The following is a 14,851-nucleotide window of genomic DNA, read 5'->3' as shown; positions in this document are numbered from 1 at the left end:
ACACAACCAAGGCCCAGGATACCTCAACAGCCGTCTCAACTTCTACGCTCCCACGCGCCAGCTCCGATCGACTAGCCACGCCCTCGCCGCCGTCCCCCGCATCCGAAGAACCACCACAGGAGGAAGGTCCTTCTCCTACCTGGCCGCTAAGACTTGGAACTCCCTTCCGACCCACCTCCGCCTGACCCAAGACCACCTCGCCTTCAGGAAGCAGCTCAAGACCTGGCTGTTCGAACAGTAGCGGACCCCCTCCCTCCAGCGCCTTGAGACCCTCCGGGTGAGTAGTGCGCGATATAAATGATATGATTGATTGATTGATTGATTGATTGATTGATCTGGCCCACCGATACAAACAACTGTCAAGACAGATTCCTGAACAAAATCCAAGGGTTCACATTGACCAGGCCAGACCCTAGATATTCCCAAAGACAACACCCAGGGATAATTACCACGTACAGTGTGGGCAAGCTCTGCCTTCAATGGCTACAAACATCCACACTGGCAGAAATTAAGCAACACCTGACTTTACTTACTGATGGTGCTGACTTGCGTGATTTCATTATGGGACCGCGCAAACAGCGTCAAAAACGCTTCATAGCAGCCTCTGTATATGCAGCTTATAACGAAGCCTGGAAAATAACTCAAATTTAAACATCAGAGAGAATACGGGAAATTGACCGTATTAATTTGGAAAAATCACTTTCTGTAGTGGACAATGGGTTAATGACTCTGTCCTCCAGAATATACTCTTTGGACAGCATTGTGTCTTCAGCAATCGACATAATATTGCAAGACTTACTGTTGTTACAACACGGTCAGTCCCAATTGCGCTCTATTGTACAACTTGGCTGGACGTTACAAAATCTGCGTTCAGGCTATGTGCCTTGGCGTTTAATCAACACAACGTCACTGTTCAATATCTTTAACCTTACTGATAAACAAATCAGTATGGCACAGAAGGGTGCTGATTATACAATCCTGAGCATTGAGAAACTCGAGAGATTGCCATTGACAATGTCAGAACAACCTGTCAGTGAATGGATAATACATGGAATAATTAATATTCCAATATCTACTTTCAGGTTTCAATATTGCCAAAAATATATACAGGCTGGCATGTACGAAAAATTGGGTAAAGGGTACATCAAATCAACATGGAACTTGCCCTATTCACATGCATGTGTCAGTAATAAAGGCCGGAAAGTGTTTTAGTGGCAATAATTGTGCGATGTCACTAAGCGGTACACTTCTGTGTAATGGTATTAGTTTACACGGAGCCTGTGAAGGGTCCTCAAATAACCTTTCATGTCACCAGCTAGGCACACCTGCGACACAAATAGAACCATTCTTTAGGAGACTATCGAACGGGAGTTACATTATAATTGTAGACCGCAGATGTTGTAGCTTGGTGCCCGGAATAGCGTATCTCATAACTACGACTGCGAAGGTTATGTGCTGTGAACGAGTATTGTTCCCCAGCGCAATGCCAGACAGGGAGGCAAGGTTATGGTCGAATTTGAAAATTGCTTCCATTCGAGTTGATACTTTAAGCAGAATGAAAACAGTGCTCCTTCAGACGCCGACCAGGCTCACGTCATCAAAAAAAACGTATGATCTCCAAGTTGCAAGGACAACGGCAGAGATTCATTCATTGTTATCAACTAATTCCCCCATACATTTCGCAGAAATCCTGAACGAAATCTTAAATATTTCTGATACCAGTGGAGTCTCAAATGTATTTAAGACAGTGTTTTCGGGGGCTTTAACACCATTTAAAGCCATTCTGGGTATTTTTCCGGACTTTGTCCATTCCATCTTTGGTGGACTTCCTCTCCTTTTGGGACTAGTGGCAGGAATCCTATTTTTGATTCTATTATTTCGCTATGCCACAGACAAAACACCTGCGACAAGGGAAGAAACAATCCTAGCCATTGGATACCGGGACCGGATATCTAAAATCCTTGGACTGTCCCGGCTTAGAGACCTAAACATGACTTGGTTTCTTTCATTTAGACCAATGTGGCAAAGTTGTGTTTTACCTGTATTAAGGTGCTTGCTATGCGGAGAAGAATGCGTGTTAGACACCTGTCTGACGCTACAATCGGATGCGCCGATGGATGCAGAAACTTTGTTGGGTCCGGTCACGGCTCATGCATTGTGCTGTCCCCAGCGGCTACCAATCCTGATGACGGCATTCGTGGAGACTTCACCACTACGATTGAGGGGTAGTGAGGTTCAAGATGAAAGCAGCATCGATCAGGTACGACCTTCTGTCAGCTATGCTGATCGAAACATCAATGAAGGCAATCATGCTCATGAATGCATGGTAACATCTTTTTCCGAGTTAATGGAACTTTCACAGGAAGCTGTTGACAGCTTTTTCGAGAGTCTAAATGATATGATGTTCTCACCAGAGCAGAAATAATGGCTTTTGAGCAAGCTAGCACACGGCGTTCCCAACACCCTGAATTTGGCCTTCAACTTTGATAATAAAGTATTGTGAACAATTTTTCTCCAGTTTACGGACAGAGGAACATAATTTTTTCAGCGGCCCCAAAATATTTCGGGACACTTATCTTCTGCTTAAAGTAGAAACTATTCTTAAAGAACTAAATTTCTATTTTAGGAACTTTAGAGACATTAGCTGCCCTCTGGCATGTTCGTAAATATTTTATTTTTGTGATGAAATGGTCTCGCATTTTTTTTTCTTTCTTCTGTATTAAGAGCCATTTCATGTGTTAATTTTCAATATTTTATTAATAATGATGTATGAATATGCGTGATTAAATTAGCATTTTTCTACTGCTTGAGTGCATATAATGCTTATGATTATTTTTTTCTCGTGTATTACATTTCAAAATGCATATGAATGTATTTTGGGGTGGTACGGTATACACATGCTCTACTAGTATATTTACTATGCCTAGATTTGTAAATATGGACATAGTCTGCGTGGAGTGGGTGTGATGTATTCCTATAGGTTCTGTATCGATCCCCCTATTCCTGACCCTGTTCTGGTTAATACTTAACTAGCAGCCATCCCACGGTACAAAAACCGTTATCTGATTAAGCCACACCACGGCACAGGACCGCGTTATCTGATTAGGTCATAACGCTTGCCATCTAATTAGGCAAGCACTATTCCTCCAGCCCCTGATAAGGCATACGGAGTTCTCAAAACAAATCAAACCTATGACAACCTGGGAAAATCCCTGCGGCCATTGTTTTGATTTCACCGAGAACTTCAGTAAAGAATGTGCGAACGAGCCCGTTCATATGACATCCTTATTGACGTATCCATGTCCATCCTTACGTCAATCTCGGCACCTTACAGGTATAAATATTACCGACATTGCCTTAAGCAAACACACGCGGTGGTGACGAGATCGGAGCAGCGAGACGTGCTGAGGAGCCCAGCAGAGAGCGAAGCCCACACGCGCTGCCCCGCCTTCCTGACGCGCTGAGAACGAGACGCTGCTTTTCTCCTACCGAGAAATCCAGCTCCGGCGCTTCCAAGCGGCCCTCGCGGGCAGCTGGAATATCAAGACCAGAGACGAGAGATACCAGCCCTCAACCATTCTAGATCTCAGGTACAGAACTGAACCACCCCTTGCAGAGAATTCTTGAGTCAGTCACTTGGCAAAACAAACTTAACTTAAACTGCTACTTATCTACTCCCGCCCACGTATTAGGCTTAGGTCAGGTACACTGGGGTAGGCGTGGTTAGAAGCACCAGTTGAGTACGATTAGTCAAATGTATATATGTATGTATCTATTTTATCAATTTTAAATATCATATGGCTTAGAAACCATATCAATGCTTCTGCAGTATTATTTTATACTCCTGCTTTTATTGTATGCACTTTACTTAACCATAAGTATCGCAATAATATCGATTCATTTCTCTTGTACGAGAAAAGAGACTGATCAATAAATAACATCTTTTATTGAACACGCCCGTCTCTTCCTTTTCTCTACAATCTGGTGAAACTAAGAATGCACTGAACTGACTGAGTAAAATAAGTTGTCTTTTGTTTTCACACGACTCTAGAGATACACTCTTGATTAGGGGAGAGCAAAGTTGTCATGTTCTATGGTTGTCAGAAACTAAATCCCTTCTTGTCTATCCAGGGAGGTTAAACTCCTCCTTGCCTATTCGAGAAAGTTTCTAGTGAACTCTGAGCTAGCTGGCAAAACCAAAAACTTTAAGTCTAATATCGTCAGTAGAAGACCTAGTTAACCTCCGTCCTAGGTCTATACTATTGAAGGTATTATTCCAATGCGCAGAGCCTATTGGGATAATAGGAACTACACTACAATGTGAACCCATCTTGCAAAACTTTTTTTGCGGCTATTATTCTTATACTACCAAAATTATGTAAATACTTATATCACTGGCTTTGAAAACATCCTTTCATTACCAAAGCCAAGCATGCTCACACAGCAAGCTTTACCTTTCCTTTACCGCAATAGTTAGAGAGGAAGCCCCTCACTATAGTCACTAGGCTCATAGCTTTTTTAAATGTAATATGTTGAAAAGATAATCAATGGCATATATCGATACACTTACAGAGTATTATGCCTGCTAGTGTTCTTAATATTATTGCCAATGAGCCCTAAATGGTATTATACTTTAATTTATGACTATTAAGATTATCTATTGATACCTTGCTCTACTTTTGATCAACTCTTACCAGTAGAAATCATTTTACTTCACTTGGCCAATCTACAATAAAATATTGGTCATATTGTTGCAAGAAAATTGTTCTCATGTAAGTATAAGAACAGTACCCTTATTAGAAATCCTGCGTGCGGTTTCCAGCAAGTACGTTTTGTTGGTGATAATAAGTTAAAATTCAATTTGTAACAGATTCTTCAAAACAATTTTTAATTATTCTTTATTTTTATCCACCCCTCCCCTCCAAATATTTTAACCCATTCCTTAAGGAAGCTCAATGGTGTTATTTGCCAGAGTGAAACATGTCATCAGCAAAGACACATCTTGAGTGTACTAAGGATTCAACATGGTAAAAAATAAACATTCGGGGAAGCGAACAGTGGATCATTATACTATCCATCAGTGGCATTTAGGAGGCTCATACCGGTTTGAGAAATATGCGGGTGGCAACGTGGTCTACCACAATCACATTCTGTATGTCCTCCTGGTTGGAGACTTTCTTCTAGAGTGCTACACAGATTGGCCAAGAAACTTATTAAAACATGCTTTCCTAGGTCTAAGCTGCCCAATACTGCATTCTCCGCCTTCATGTGTATTCTATATGATGTGGGATCTTTCCATAGTTTGATAATGGAAGACAGCCTGAAAGTAGAAGTAGGACAAACTTATGTGTATGGCTGTTCCATTACACTTAGCTTGCAGGCTCACTCCGTTTATGAACCTTCTCCTGCCAACACAGGACATCGGCAGGCTTAAAGCACCCAATAGTATACTTTTATTAACAAGTACATTTGAAAGCGTGTGCATGCTCACAAGGAAAAGTGGCTGCTCAAGTAAGATGCCTGCATGTGGTCATGGTTTAGGCGTACAAAGCTCTGTTGACCAACTACAGAATCAGCTTGTAGTCTTGCCACTAGTTTGCTAGCAGCCACTAGTAGTTGAGCAATAGATAAGAGCTTGCCACTTAGGAGTAACAAAGTTGCTGTTAATTTTGTACTTTCATCAGAGCTAACCAAGCTCTTCCTAATTGTCCTATGGATAGTCTCCATTTGATGTGCTGCTATTTGAAGAGAACTGTTCGAGGAGTGATAAATGTTTTATGTTCTGCATGAAAAAATAACATTTTCGCTTTTTTACAATATTATGATGTTTAGTGATTTTGTAAAAATATTGTAATAAAAGCATAACCTTTGAAATATGTGTTGTAGTGTTTGTTCCCTAATACCCATTCCCTAACATAACTTTTTCAAGTATTCCATCTTTATTATATTTTTTTAGGGAGCTTATCATTCAATTGAAAATGGGATATGGAGCACCATTCAGTTTGGGAAAGGTAGGTGACCAAGATGTTATTTGAAATTAAGGGATGTTAAACGATTATGGATGGAATTGTAATCTGGGTTCTTTTCTCCATTTATTTTCAAAGCAAAACAATTGCTTTCCTCATTGGCCAGTATATTCACCAGTGTCTGTTTCCAGTTGCTCTGCTTCACTAAATCACAAGTGGCCCATCTGTGCATTCCGTTTGCTCTATCCTCCCACTGTTTTGCTTTTTAGGTCTCGGTACTATCCGGTTCGGCAGAACCGGAAGTAGAGAGATCTTATGTTTCTTAGAGGGGCTCTTTATTTAGGTCTCGGTACTATCCGGTTCGGCAGAACCGGAAGTAGAGAGATCTTATGTTTCTTAGAGGGGCTCTTTATCCCGCCTCTAATTTTGGCTCTCTCCCATTGGCTGGCTTCCTAAACAGAGGCCAGCCATTGGAGGAGAGAGCCATCCCTCTGAATAGGCTCATTTGGGGGCGTCATTTTTGCTGTTCTTTAGCTCATGACGTAGTCCGTCACTCAGGACAGCAAAACCACGCCCCCAAATCCGAAAAATATCTGAAGCCGCCATTTTCCTGCTGGTAAAGTTGAGGTAGGCTGCTCTTTCCTCGTTCTCGCCGTCTTTTTTCCCGCCGTCCGTGTCTTTTTGTTCCCGTTGTATCCCGCCCCCCTCCCGCTGTCCGTGTTTTTGTATCCCGCCCCCCTTTGTTGTTGTGAGAACCAGCTCCGATGTTCGGACTTGTTGTCAGTGTCACGCGTGTTCTTCCATTTGGTGTTCTATGCTACTTTCAGATGCATTTCCTCTAGTAGACACATTATCAAGAGGGGCGCTTGTTTGCCGCATGACGTGCTTGCCTACGCGCTGTTTGGGAGAGGGAAGATGGCGGACGGGGAGGGCGAACCGGATCCGGGAACCAAAGACGACAACAAGAGGAGGATGCCACCTGAGTTGGTGCAGCATCTACGGAAAACCCTACGAGGCTTGGAGACCCGGCTGCGGGAGCAAGCAGCGTGCGAGGCAGCCACGGTGTCATACTGCAAGCGTTTCTGCCAGGTGAGAGGGGCGGGAGGCTAGGAGAGAGACAGGACCGCGCTGCTGCTGGAGGGGGGCGGTGCGGCTGCAGTCTGTCGTTGCTCCCGCTGGGCCTTTGTGTTTTCTGCGCAAAGAATCGCCTGCATCTGTAACAGCGGGTGGTGCTGGATGCATTCTAACTAGCTCTGTTTGTAGCTAGTTGTTGGCCCTGCAGGGGAGTGATGCCCGTGCTTGTTGGATGTAAACAACATGATGATCAAGTGTACCCAGGGCTGCTGTTCATGTTTAATCTAAATATCTAGGCTCGGAGAATTCACACAAACATCCCCTTTTCCACAAGGATAACATAACTCGTTCCGTGAGCAAGTGATGACTGAAGATTGTATGTGTTGGTGCATTTTAGGCTGACGTGTTTTATTCCTTGCACTGTCATTAGCAAGATGCGCAGCCGAGTACTCCAGCGTTCTAACAGCAGTTGACTCTGTCACAGCCTGGAGATCCTGTCTCGGCCTGCCGTTGCCAGGGGTAGTGCTCTGTACCGGGCCTGGGCAGGTGTACGGGGCTGGCTTAGCTGCTGGGACCGGGCAGGGCGGCACAGTGGGCGTGCTGGGGCTGTGCTCTAGGCCGAAGCTTGGCCCCGGGGGCCAGGCCTCGTGGTCCCCGCCTCCCAGATCTCGGCTCCCCCGCCCTCCCTGTGTTGTTCTTCCTGCTGCTCTGTGACAGCGGCCCAGAGGAAACGGAACCAGCAGCTCTCGGGCCATGAGTGGCCCCCCGGGGCCCCCTTTGCTGCAGCTGCGGGACGTGTCCCTGCAGGACCGCCTGCGGGACTACGAGCTATTCCAGAGGGTGGGCAGCGGCACCTACGGGGATGTCTTCAAGGTATGCGGCCGGGCAGGGCACACTATCGTGGTGTGGGTCGGAGGGAGCGAGCATCTTCTGGAGAGTGGAGGCGAGGGCATCAGGAAAATGGTGAGAGAAACGTCCCGCCACACACAGAGGGGTGAGGGGAAGTGGGCATCCTGTTGAGAGGGGCGAGGGATCGCGAGTCGTGACGTATGGCATCCCATGGAGGAGTGAGAAGAGGGAGGCTACCCTTGGAGGGTGACAGGGAGGAACTTGTCGCCGCCACGCTGTGCAGCGAATGTGAAGAGGGCATTGCTGGGAGGGGCTTGCCAGCTATCGATGGATGTTGTGGTCGTGCTAGGGTGTAGAAAGAGCTAGTGATACTCGTCAACTCCTCTTGGTGTGGTGGGTGTCTGTGTCACCCTCTTTTTTTGAGGATACCAAGTCTGCAAAAAGATCATCACTCTTACAGATATGTCAGTATGGTCTATTGAGAGTAAAGGCTGGATGGTGACAGGTTCGTCTCTTGTGTTTTCTGTATTTAAGCACCGATCTTTGTTGATAAGTCCCATCCCTCCCCCCGTCCTTGTGCCCTGGGTACTGCACCCCCTCACTCCTCCAGAAACAACACTAAGGTTCCAGCCAGCTGCCCTCTCTGCGGTGTCTGTGCCTAGCTGCACAGGAACGCTTCAGGCAATTAATAACAATAACATGTTTTTAAATAGCGCTTGATATCCTGTTTTTTGCTGTTTCTAAGCTCTATAGGTACCAGTTCCTGCGCCGACTATGGTTCAGCTCTGTGCAGAGTACAGAAGCAGAGATCTGTCTCAGCCCAGGCATGGGATAGGTGGAGCACACACACACACTGGGGTGTGACAAGCAGGCTGTGGGGTACATGGCAAACTGTCACGGTTTAGAAGTATGGGTACGTCCCAGGACAGTAGGCAGCCCTGGGTCTGTCTCTCTACAGTCAGTGCACTTAGTAGATGGACACATAGAAGGGCTGGGAACCTGCCCGGCCCCTGGGAGAGTGGCGAGCGGGGTTGGTAAGCAAGTATTGTCAATCATATGGCACTAACCCAGCTAACGTGGCACTGTACATTGATTGGGATGTGACACAAAGTTGTGTATATCAAGTGGGAACCTACCAGTGAGAACTGCACAGTTTCATATTAAGTGATCAGCCTAGAATCACACATCTCAGTCCAGGTGCCAAGACCAGGACGGCAGCCCGGGTCCCAAAGTCAGCAGGTTAGCCGGTAAACCCTGGGGTGCAGGGGCGGCACCTGAGGCAAGCAGCAGATGTTGGCAGCTGGCGGTGGCATGCTATGTGAACTTGTAAAGCGCAGAGTTCACCCGCTCCTTGGCCTCGAGGTACTTAAGTGCAGACTGATGGCTGGGGTGATTCTGGCAGAGGTGACCCGTGGGCAGTGGGTCTTCACTCTCCATCTGCGGCACAATTGTAGGATCAGGGTGCCCCTACGATTTCAAAGGGGTGAGGGTTAATCCTATGACCTTCGGTCCTCACTCGTGAGTGGGAATAGTGTCCTGAGTTGTGTCAGTGCGGTCATTCCTGCAGGAGGCTTCAGGTCTGAAGCCCCCACCTCGCCCCCGTCAGCTGTGCACGCGGTGACTTGGACAGGTGAAGGGGTTTGTGCCCTTCCACTGACCCACGTGGCTGCGTGTGACCAAGTGTGTATGGATGTTTGTGTTATGTGTACAGGTGAGCCCTTCCACACGGCAGAGCAGCGCATGGCTCGGTTCGGAGTCTTGTCTGGAAGTGCTCTTCCTGGCGCAGGGTCTTATGAGCCTGGTGCCACCAGGGCTTCGTGATTCCCTCTCTCAGTACTTGGGACATACACGTTCCGGTTATGCCCCATTTCTTTAGCTCTAGACTCTGCTGTCCCTGTGTCCTTCAGCCTGGTTTTAACCAACCGAATATAACTCCGTGTGTGCGCCTCGGCCCCGCCATGCTTGGTACCCGCGGCTTCCTATGTCTTCAGCGCCTGTGTCTCCCTGTATTCTAGGTACCCGTGTCTTCCTGTGTCCTCAGTACCCGTGTCTCCCTGTGTCCTCAGTACCCGTGTCATTAGTACCCGTGTCTCCCTGTGTCCTCAGTACCTGTGTATCCCTGTGTCCTCAGTACCCTTGTCTCCCTGTGTCCTCAGTACCCTTGTCTCCCTGTGTCCTCAGTACCCGTGTCTCCCTGTGTCATCAGTACCCGTGTCTTCCTGTGTCCTCAGTACCCGTGTCTCCCTGTGTCATCAGTACCCGTGTCTCCCTGTGTTCTCAGTACCCAGGTTGTCCTGTGTCCTCAGTACCCGTGTCTTCCTGTGTTCTCAGTACCCGTGTCTCCCTGTGTCCTCAGTACCTGTGTCTCCCTGTGTCCTCAGTACCCGTGTCTCCCTGTGTCCTCAGTACCCATGTATCCCTGTGTCCTCAGTACCCGTGTCTTCCTGTGCCCTCAGTACCCGTGTCTCCCTGTGTCCTCAGTACCCGTGTCTCCCTGTGTCCTCAGTACCCGTGTCTCCCCGTGTCCTCAGTACCCGTGTCTCCCTGTGTCCTCAGTACCCATGTCTTCCTGTGTCATCAATACCTATGTATTGCTTTGTCCTCAGTACGTGTCTCCACGTGTTTTCAGTACCTGTGTTTCCCTGTGTCCTCAGTACCCGTGTCTTCCTGAGTCCTCAGTACCGGTGTTTCTTTGTGTCCTCAGTACATATGTCTCCACATGTCTTCAGTACCTGTGTCTCTCTGTGTCCTCAGTACCTGTGTCTTTCTGTTTCCTCAGTTCCTGTGTCATCAGTACCTGTGTCTCGCTGTGTCATCAGTACCTGTATCTTGCTGTGTCCTCAGTACCCGTGTCTCCCTGTGTCCTCCGTACCCGTGTCTCCCTGTGTCCTCAGTACCCGTGTCTCCCTGTGTCATTAGTACCCGTGTCTCCCTGTGTCCTCAGTACCTGTGTATCCCTGTGTCCTCAGTACCCTTGTCTCCCTGTGTCCTCAGTACCCGTGTCTCCCTGTGTCATCAGTACCCGTTTCTCCCTGTGTCATCAGTACCCGTGTCTTCCTGTGTCATCAGTACCCGTGTCTCCGTGTCATCAGTACCCGTGTCTCCCTGTGTTATCAGTACCCGTGTCTCCCTGTGTTCTCAGTACCCAGGTCTTCCTGTGTCCTTAGTACCCGTGTCTTCCTGTGTCCTCAGTACCCGTGTCTCCCTGTGTCCTCAGTACCCGTGTCTCCCTGTGTCCTCAGTACCCGTGTCTCCCTGTGTCCTCAGTACCCATGTATCCCTGTGTCCTCAGTACCCGTGTCTTCCTGTGCCCTCAGTACCCGTGTCTTCCTGTGCCCTCAGTACCCGTGTCTCCCTGTGTCCTCAGTACCCGTGTCTTCCTGTGTCCTCAGTACCCGTGTCTCCCTGTGTCCTCAGTACCCGTGTCTCCCTGTGTCCTCAGTACCCATGTCTTCCTGTGTCATCAATACCTATGTATTGCTTTGTCCTCAGTACGTGTCTCCACGTGTTTTCAGTACCTGTGTTTCCCTGTGTCCTCAGTACCCGTGTCTTCCTGAGTCCTCAGTACCGGTGTTTCTCTGTGTCCTCAGTACATATGTCTCCACATGTCTTCAGTACCTGTGTCTCTCTGTGTCCTCAGTACCTGTGTCTTTCTGTTTCCTCAGTCCTGTGTCATCAGTACCTGTGTCTCGCTGTGTCATCAGTACCTGTATCTTGCTGTGTCCTCAGTACCCGTGTCTTCCTGTGTCCTCGGTACCTGTCTTCCTGTATGCTCAGTACCTGTGTCTGCTGTGCCTGTGTCTTGCTGTGTCCTCAGTACCTGTGTCTGCCTGTGTCATCAGTACCCGTGCTATTGTGTGTCCTCTGTATCTGTCTTCCTGGGTCCTTATACCTGTGTCTCCCCTGTGCCCACAGAACCCTGTGTTTTCCTCTGTCCTCTGTACCCTGTGTCTTCCTGTGTCCTCTGTATCTGTGTCCCCACCTGTCCTCAGTACCTGTGTCTCCCTGTGTCCACAGAACCCTGTGTTTTCCCTGTCCTCTGTACCCTGTGTCTTCCTGTGTCCTCTGTATCTGTGTCCCCACCTGTCCTCGGTACCTGTGCCTCCCTGTGTCCTCAGTTCCTGGGGACATGAATGTGCCTCCCTAGGGGTACATCAGTAGAGCAAGACATAGTTCTGCTGTCTGTGGCCAGGCGAGGGATAGCTCTGCTGTCTACAGTGAGCGAGGGTTCCGTCACCTGGAAACGTGATGCCTGTCGTCTCAAAAAGGAGGGCTCGCTGTGCTCTCTGGGACCCGGGCTAGGGTTAAGTCAGGTGACCGTGAAGAAGAGGCATGTTTTTCACAAGGGAGGGATAGCTCTACTCTCGGGCTAGGGTTACGTCAGGTAAAGAAGAGGCGTGTCATTCACAAGGGAGGGGTAGCTCTGCTTCCTGCGGTGAGCGAGGGTTCAATCAGCTGAAGGAGGGATAACTCCGGGGCCATTCTGAAAGTAGAGATAGATCTGCTCTCTAGAGTGGACAAGGGCTCTACCAGCGAGGGACAGCTGAGCTCTCTGCATTGAGTGAGAGCCTCATCAGCTGAAGAAGGGATAACTCTGTTGTCGCACAAAGGGAGGGATAGCTCTGCTGTTAGCGAGGGTTCAATCGGCTGAAAGAGGGATAATTCTGTTGTCGCACAAAGGGAGGGATAGCTCTGCTGTTAGCGAGGGTTCAATCAGCTGAAAGAGGGATAATGTCTGTCTGTGTGTGCGTGGCTCTGTCTGTGTGTGTGCGTGGCTCTGTCTGTGTGTGTGCGTGGCTCTGTCTGTGTGTGTGCGTGGCTCTGTCTGTGTGTGTGCGTGGCTCTGCCTGTGTGTGTGCGTGGCTCTGCCTGTGTGTGTGTGTGTGTGTCTGCTTGGCTATGTCTGTGTGGCTCTATGTCTGTGTGTGTGTGTGTGGCTCTGTCTGTGTGTGTGCGCGGCTCTGTATGTGTGTGTGTGTGTGTGTGTGTGTGTGGCTCTGTGTCCGCAAATACTCTCTACTACTCTCTAATGCTCACCTATTGCCATTGTAAATGACAATACCATTTATTTATGTTTAAAAAAAAATGAAAAAAAATGTCATGAGCAATGCCAATAGCTCTACCTTTAATAATGCCGAGACCATTGCATTGTAAATGCTTGTTAGTATAGCCCCTGTCTCAAGAAAATGTGCATTGGCTCATGTCCTCTACCATCCTCCTTGGATACAATCCAGATTGTAACACTTACAGCAATAGACAAAGGAGGTAAAAGTAGTATCTCACTTCACCATCCTTAATCGCTTGCTTCTCCTGTTATCTACTGTTGCTTGCCTACTCCTCTCTTTCTCCCCTCTGAAGTTATATTCTGTGATCCTCTGTTGATCTTATGGGAATTTTCTCAAGAGTTTGACTGCTACTCATCATGCACTCACCTTCTCACCTCTCTTCCGGACATTCCAACCCTCTTCACAACATGTTTGGGTCTTTTCCTGCCCTTATATTTTCATCCTCTTTCTCTCATTTCACATATACTAAATCCCTCTTTCTCAAATTAATCGCAATTCAGAATAGCCTCAAACGTCCCCACAACTCCCGCTCTATGTGTTTGTACAGGCAGCTATCTTACCCTCCCTGAGCCCTCCCTTTGCACCTTAAATGTGAAACACAAGAAAGAAACGCACTCACTCCAACTTGAAATTTATTAAAATATAGGCAGGTTTACACAAAAACATGATTGTCATCTTAAACCTATAAGTTTATAATGGGTCAGTAGAGTGTGTAAAGGAAATGGGGAATCTTTGAATAGGCTCACCTAAAATAGTCACTCCAGGGCCCATCTGATACACACAGGAAGTAAGATGGCATGCATCAAACTGAAAATCGAACAGCAGTGTGATAAAATGTAATGATAATATATGTTACTTTAGAGTACTAACTTTTTGTGTTATTGAACTGTTGAGTATAATCAAATAACAAATGCAATTAAGTAATGGTGAATAAAAGGTCCATAGGTCGCATGCTACTCCACCATTCCAGCGGGTGTACCCCAAGAGCATCATGGTAAATGCAGTTTTCTCAAAGCGGGTGCGCTTTACAAAAGATTTGACGTGTGATGCAAGGTTGCAGGCTAACTCTGGACACCGGTGTTTCAGGATTATTATCCTTCATCAGCAGAGTGTAGGAGGATTTTCAGGGGTTGCTGTGCAGGCTGCCAAAGTGTTCTCAGGTCTGGTACCTCTCCGGGCGCGTAGGGCGTTACCTGAGCTCGTCAGCTCAAAGGCTCAAGGGAGCCGTAATAAGTGGAATGGTGGAGTAGCGTGCGACCTATGGACCTTTTAAGTAATGGTGAAGATTGTAAAGACTAAAATGCAGGTAACTCTAAACTTCGACAGTATAACCCAAACAGAAAACTGGTCCCACTCTTTTTAGGTCGAGCCTGGGCAGCGCATGCGCTGCTCTGTGAGACATTCTATATTCGAGTATGAACTCGAAGCTCCACCCACTCTCCGCCCATATTTTTCATTGGCTTGTTTCATTGTTGTTTGTAAATGCTTGCTTCGGATTTGTTAATAGGCTTGTTAGTCCCTCTATAGTACCGCCTTGTCTTCATTTGTAACCTTCCATGAGGACTGACCTTTTACTTCTGTTGTTACACGGTATGTCTTATTTTGTCTATAAGCACTAATTTCTCTGATGTATTTCTCCTACTGCAGGCACAACATGCTATCCTGCAACTTTCAGCGTGCCATGCGCCCTATCACTTTCCAAGCAGCCCGGGCCGATGGCATCTGCTTCTTTGAAATGAAATGGGTTTCGCATTTATAAGAGTTTAAGCAATTTGCATTGTAAATGAAAATGCCCTTTATTTATTTGTTAATTATCAAAAGGGATAAATAAAAGGCATTGTCATTTCCAATGCCAATAGCTTAAACTCTCGCAAATGCGAGACCTATTGCATTGTA

At 47.2% G+C, this 14,851-nt stretch overlaps 1 protein-coding gene across 2 annotated transcripts in view; it reads left to right on the top strand.

Annotated features, from left to right (window-relative positions):
- The window catches only part of APOOL (apolipoprotein O like), a 246,955-nt gene that overhangs the window by 108,881 nt on the left and 123,223 nt on the right, over window positions 1-14,851 (top strand). For both annotated transcript variants that reach the window (XM_078688480.1, XM_078688481.1), the window contains exon 4: window positions 5,957-6,011. In XM_078688480.1, coding sequence (XP_078544606.1) covers window positions 5,957-6,011 — 55 coding nt within the window. The remainder of the gene's footprint in view (window positions 1-5,956; window positions 6,012-14,851) is intronic.

This window comes from Lissotriton helveticus, chromosome 4_1 (assembly GCF_964261635.1).
Source record: "Lissotriton helveticus chromosome 4_1, aLisHel1.1, whole genome shotgun sequence".
NCBI classification, from domain to species: Eukaryota; Metazoa; Chordata; class Amphibia; order Caudata; family Salamandridae; genus Lissotriton; species Lissotriton helveticus.
The sequence above is the reverse complement of the archived record's forward strand: the minus strand, read 5'-3'. Positions and strand labels throughout refer to the sequence as shown.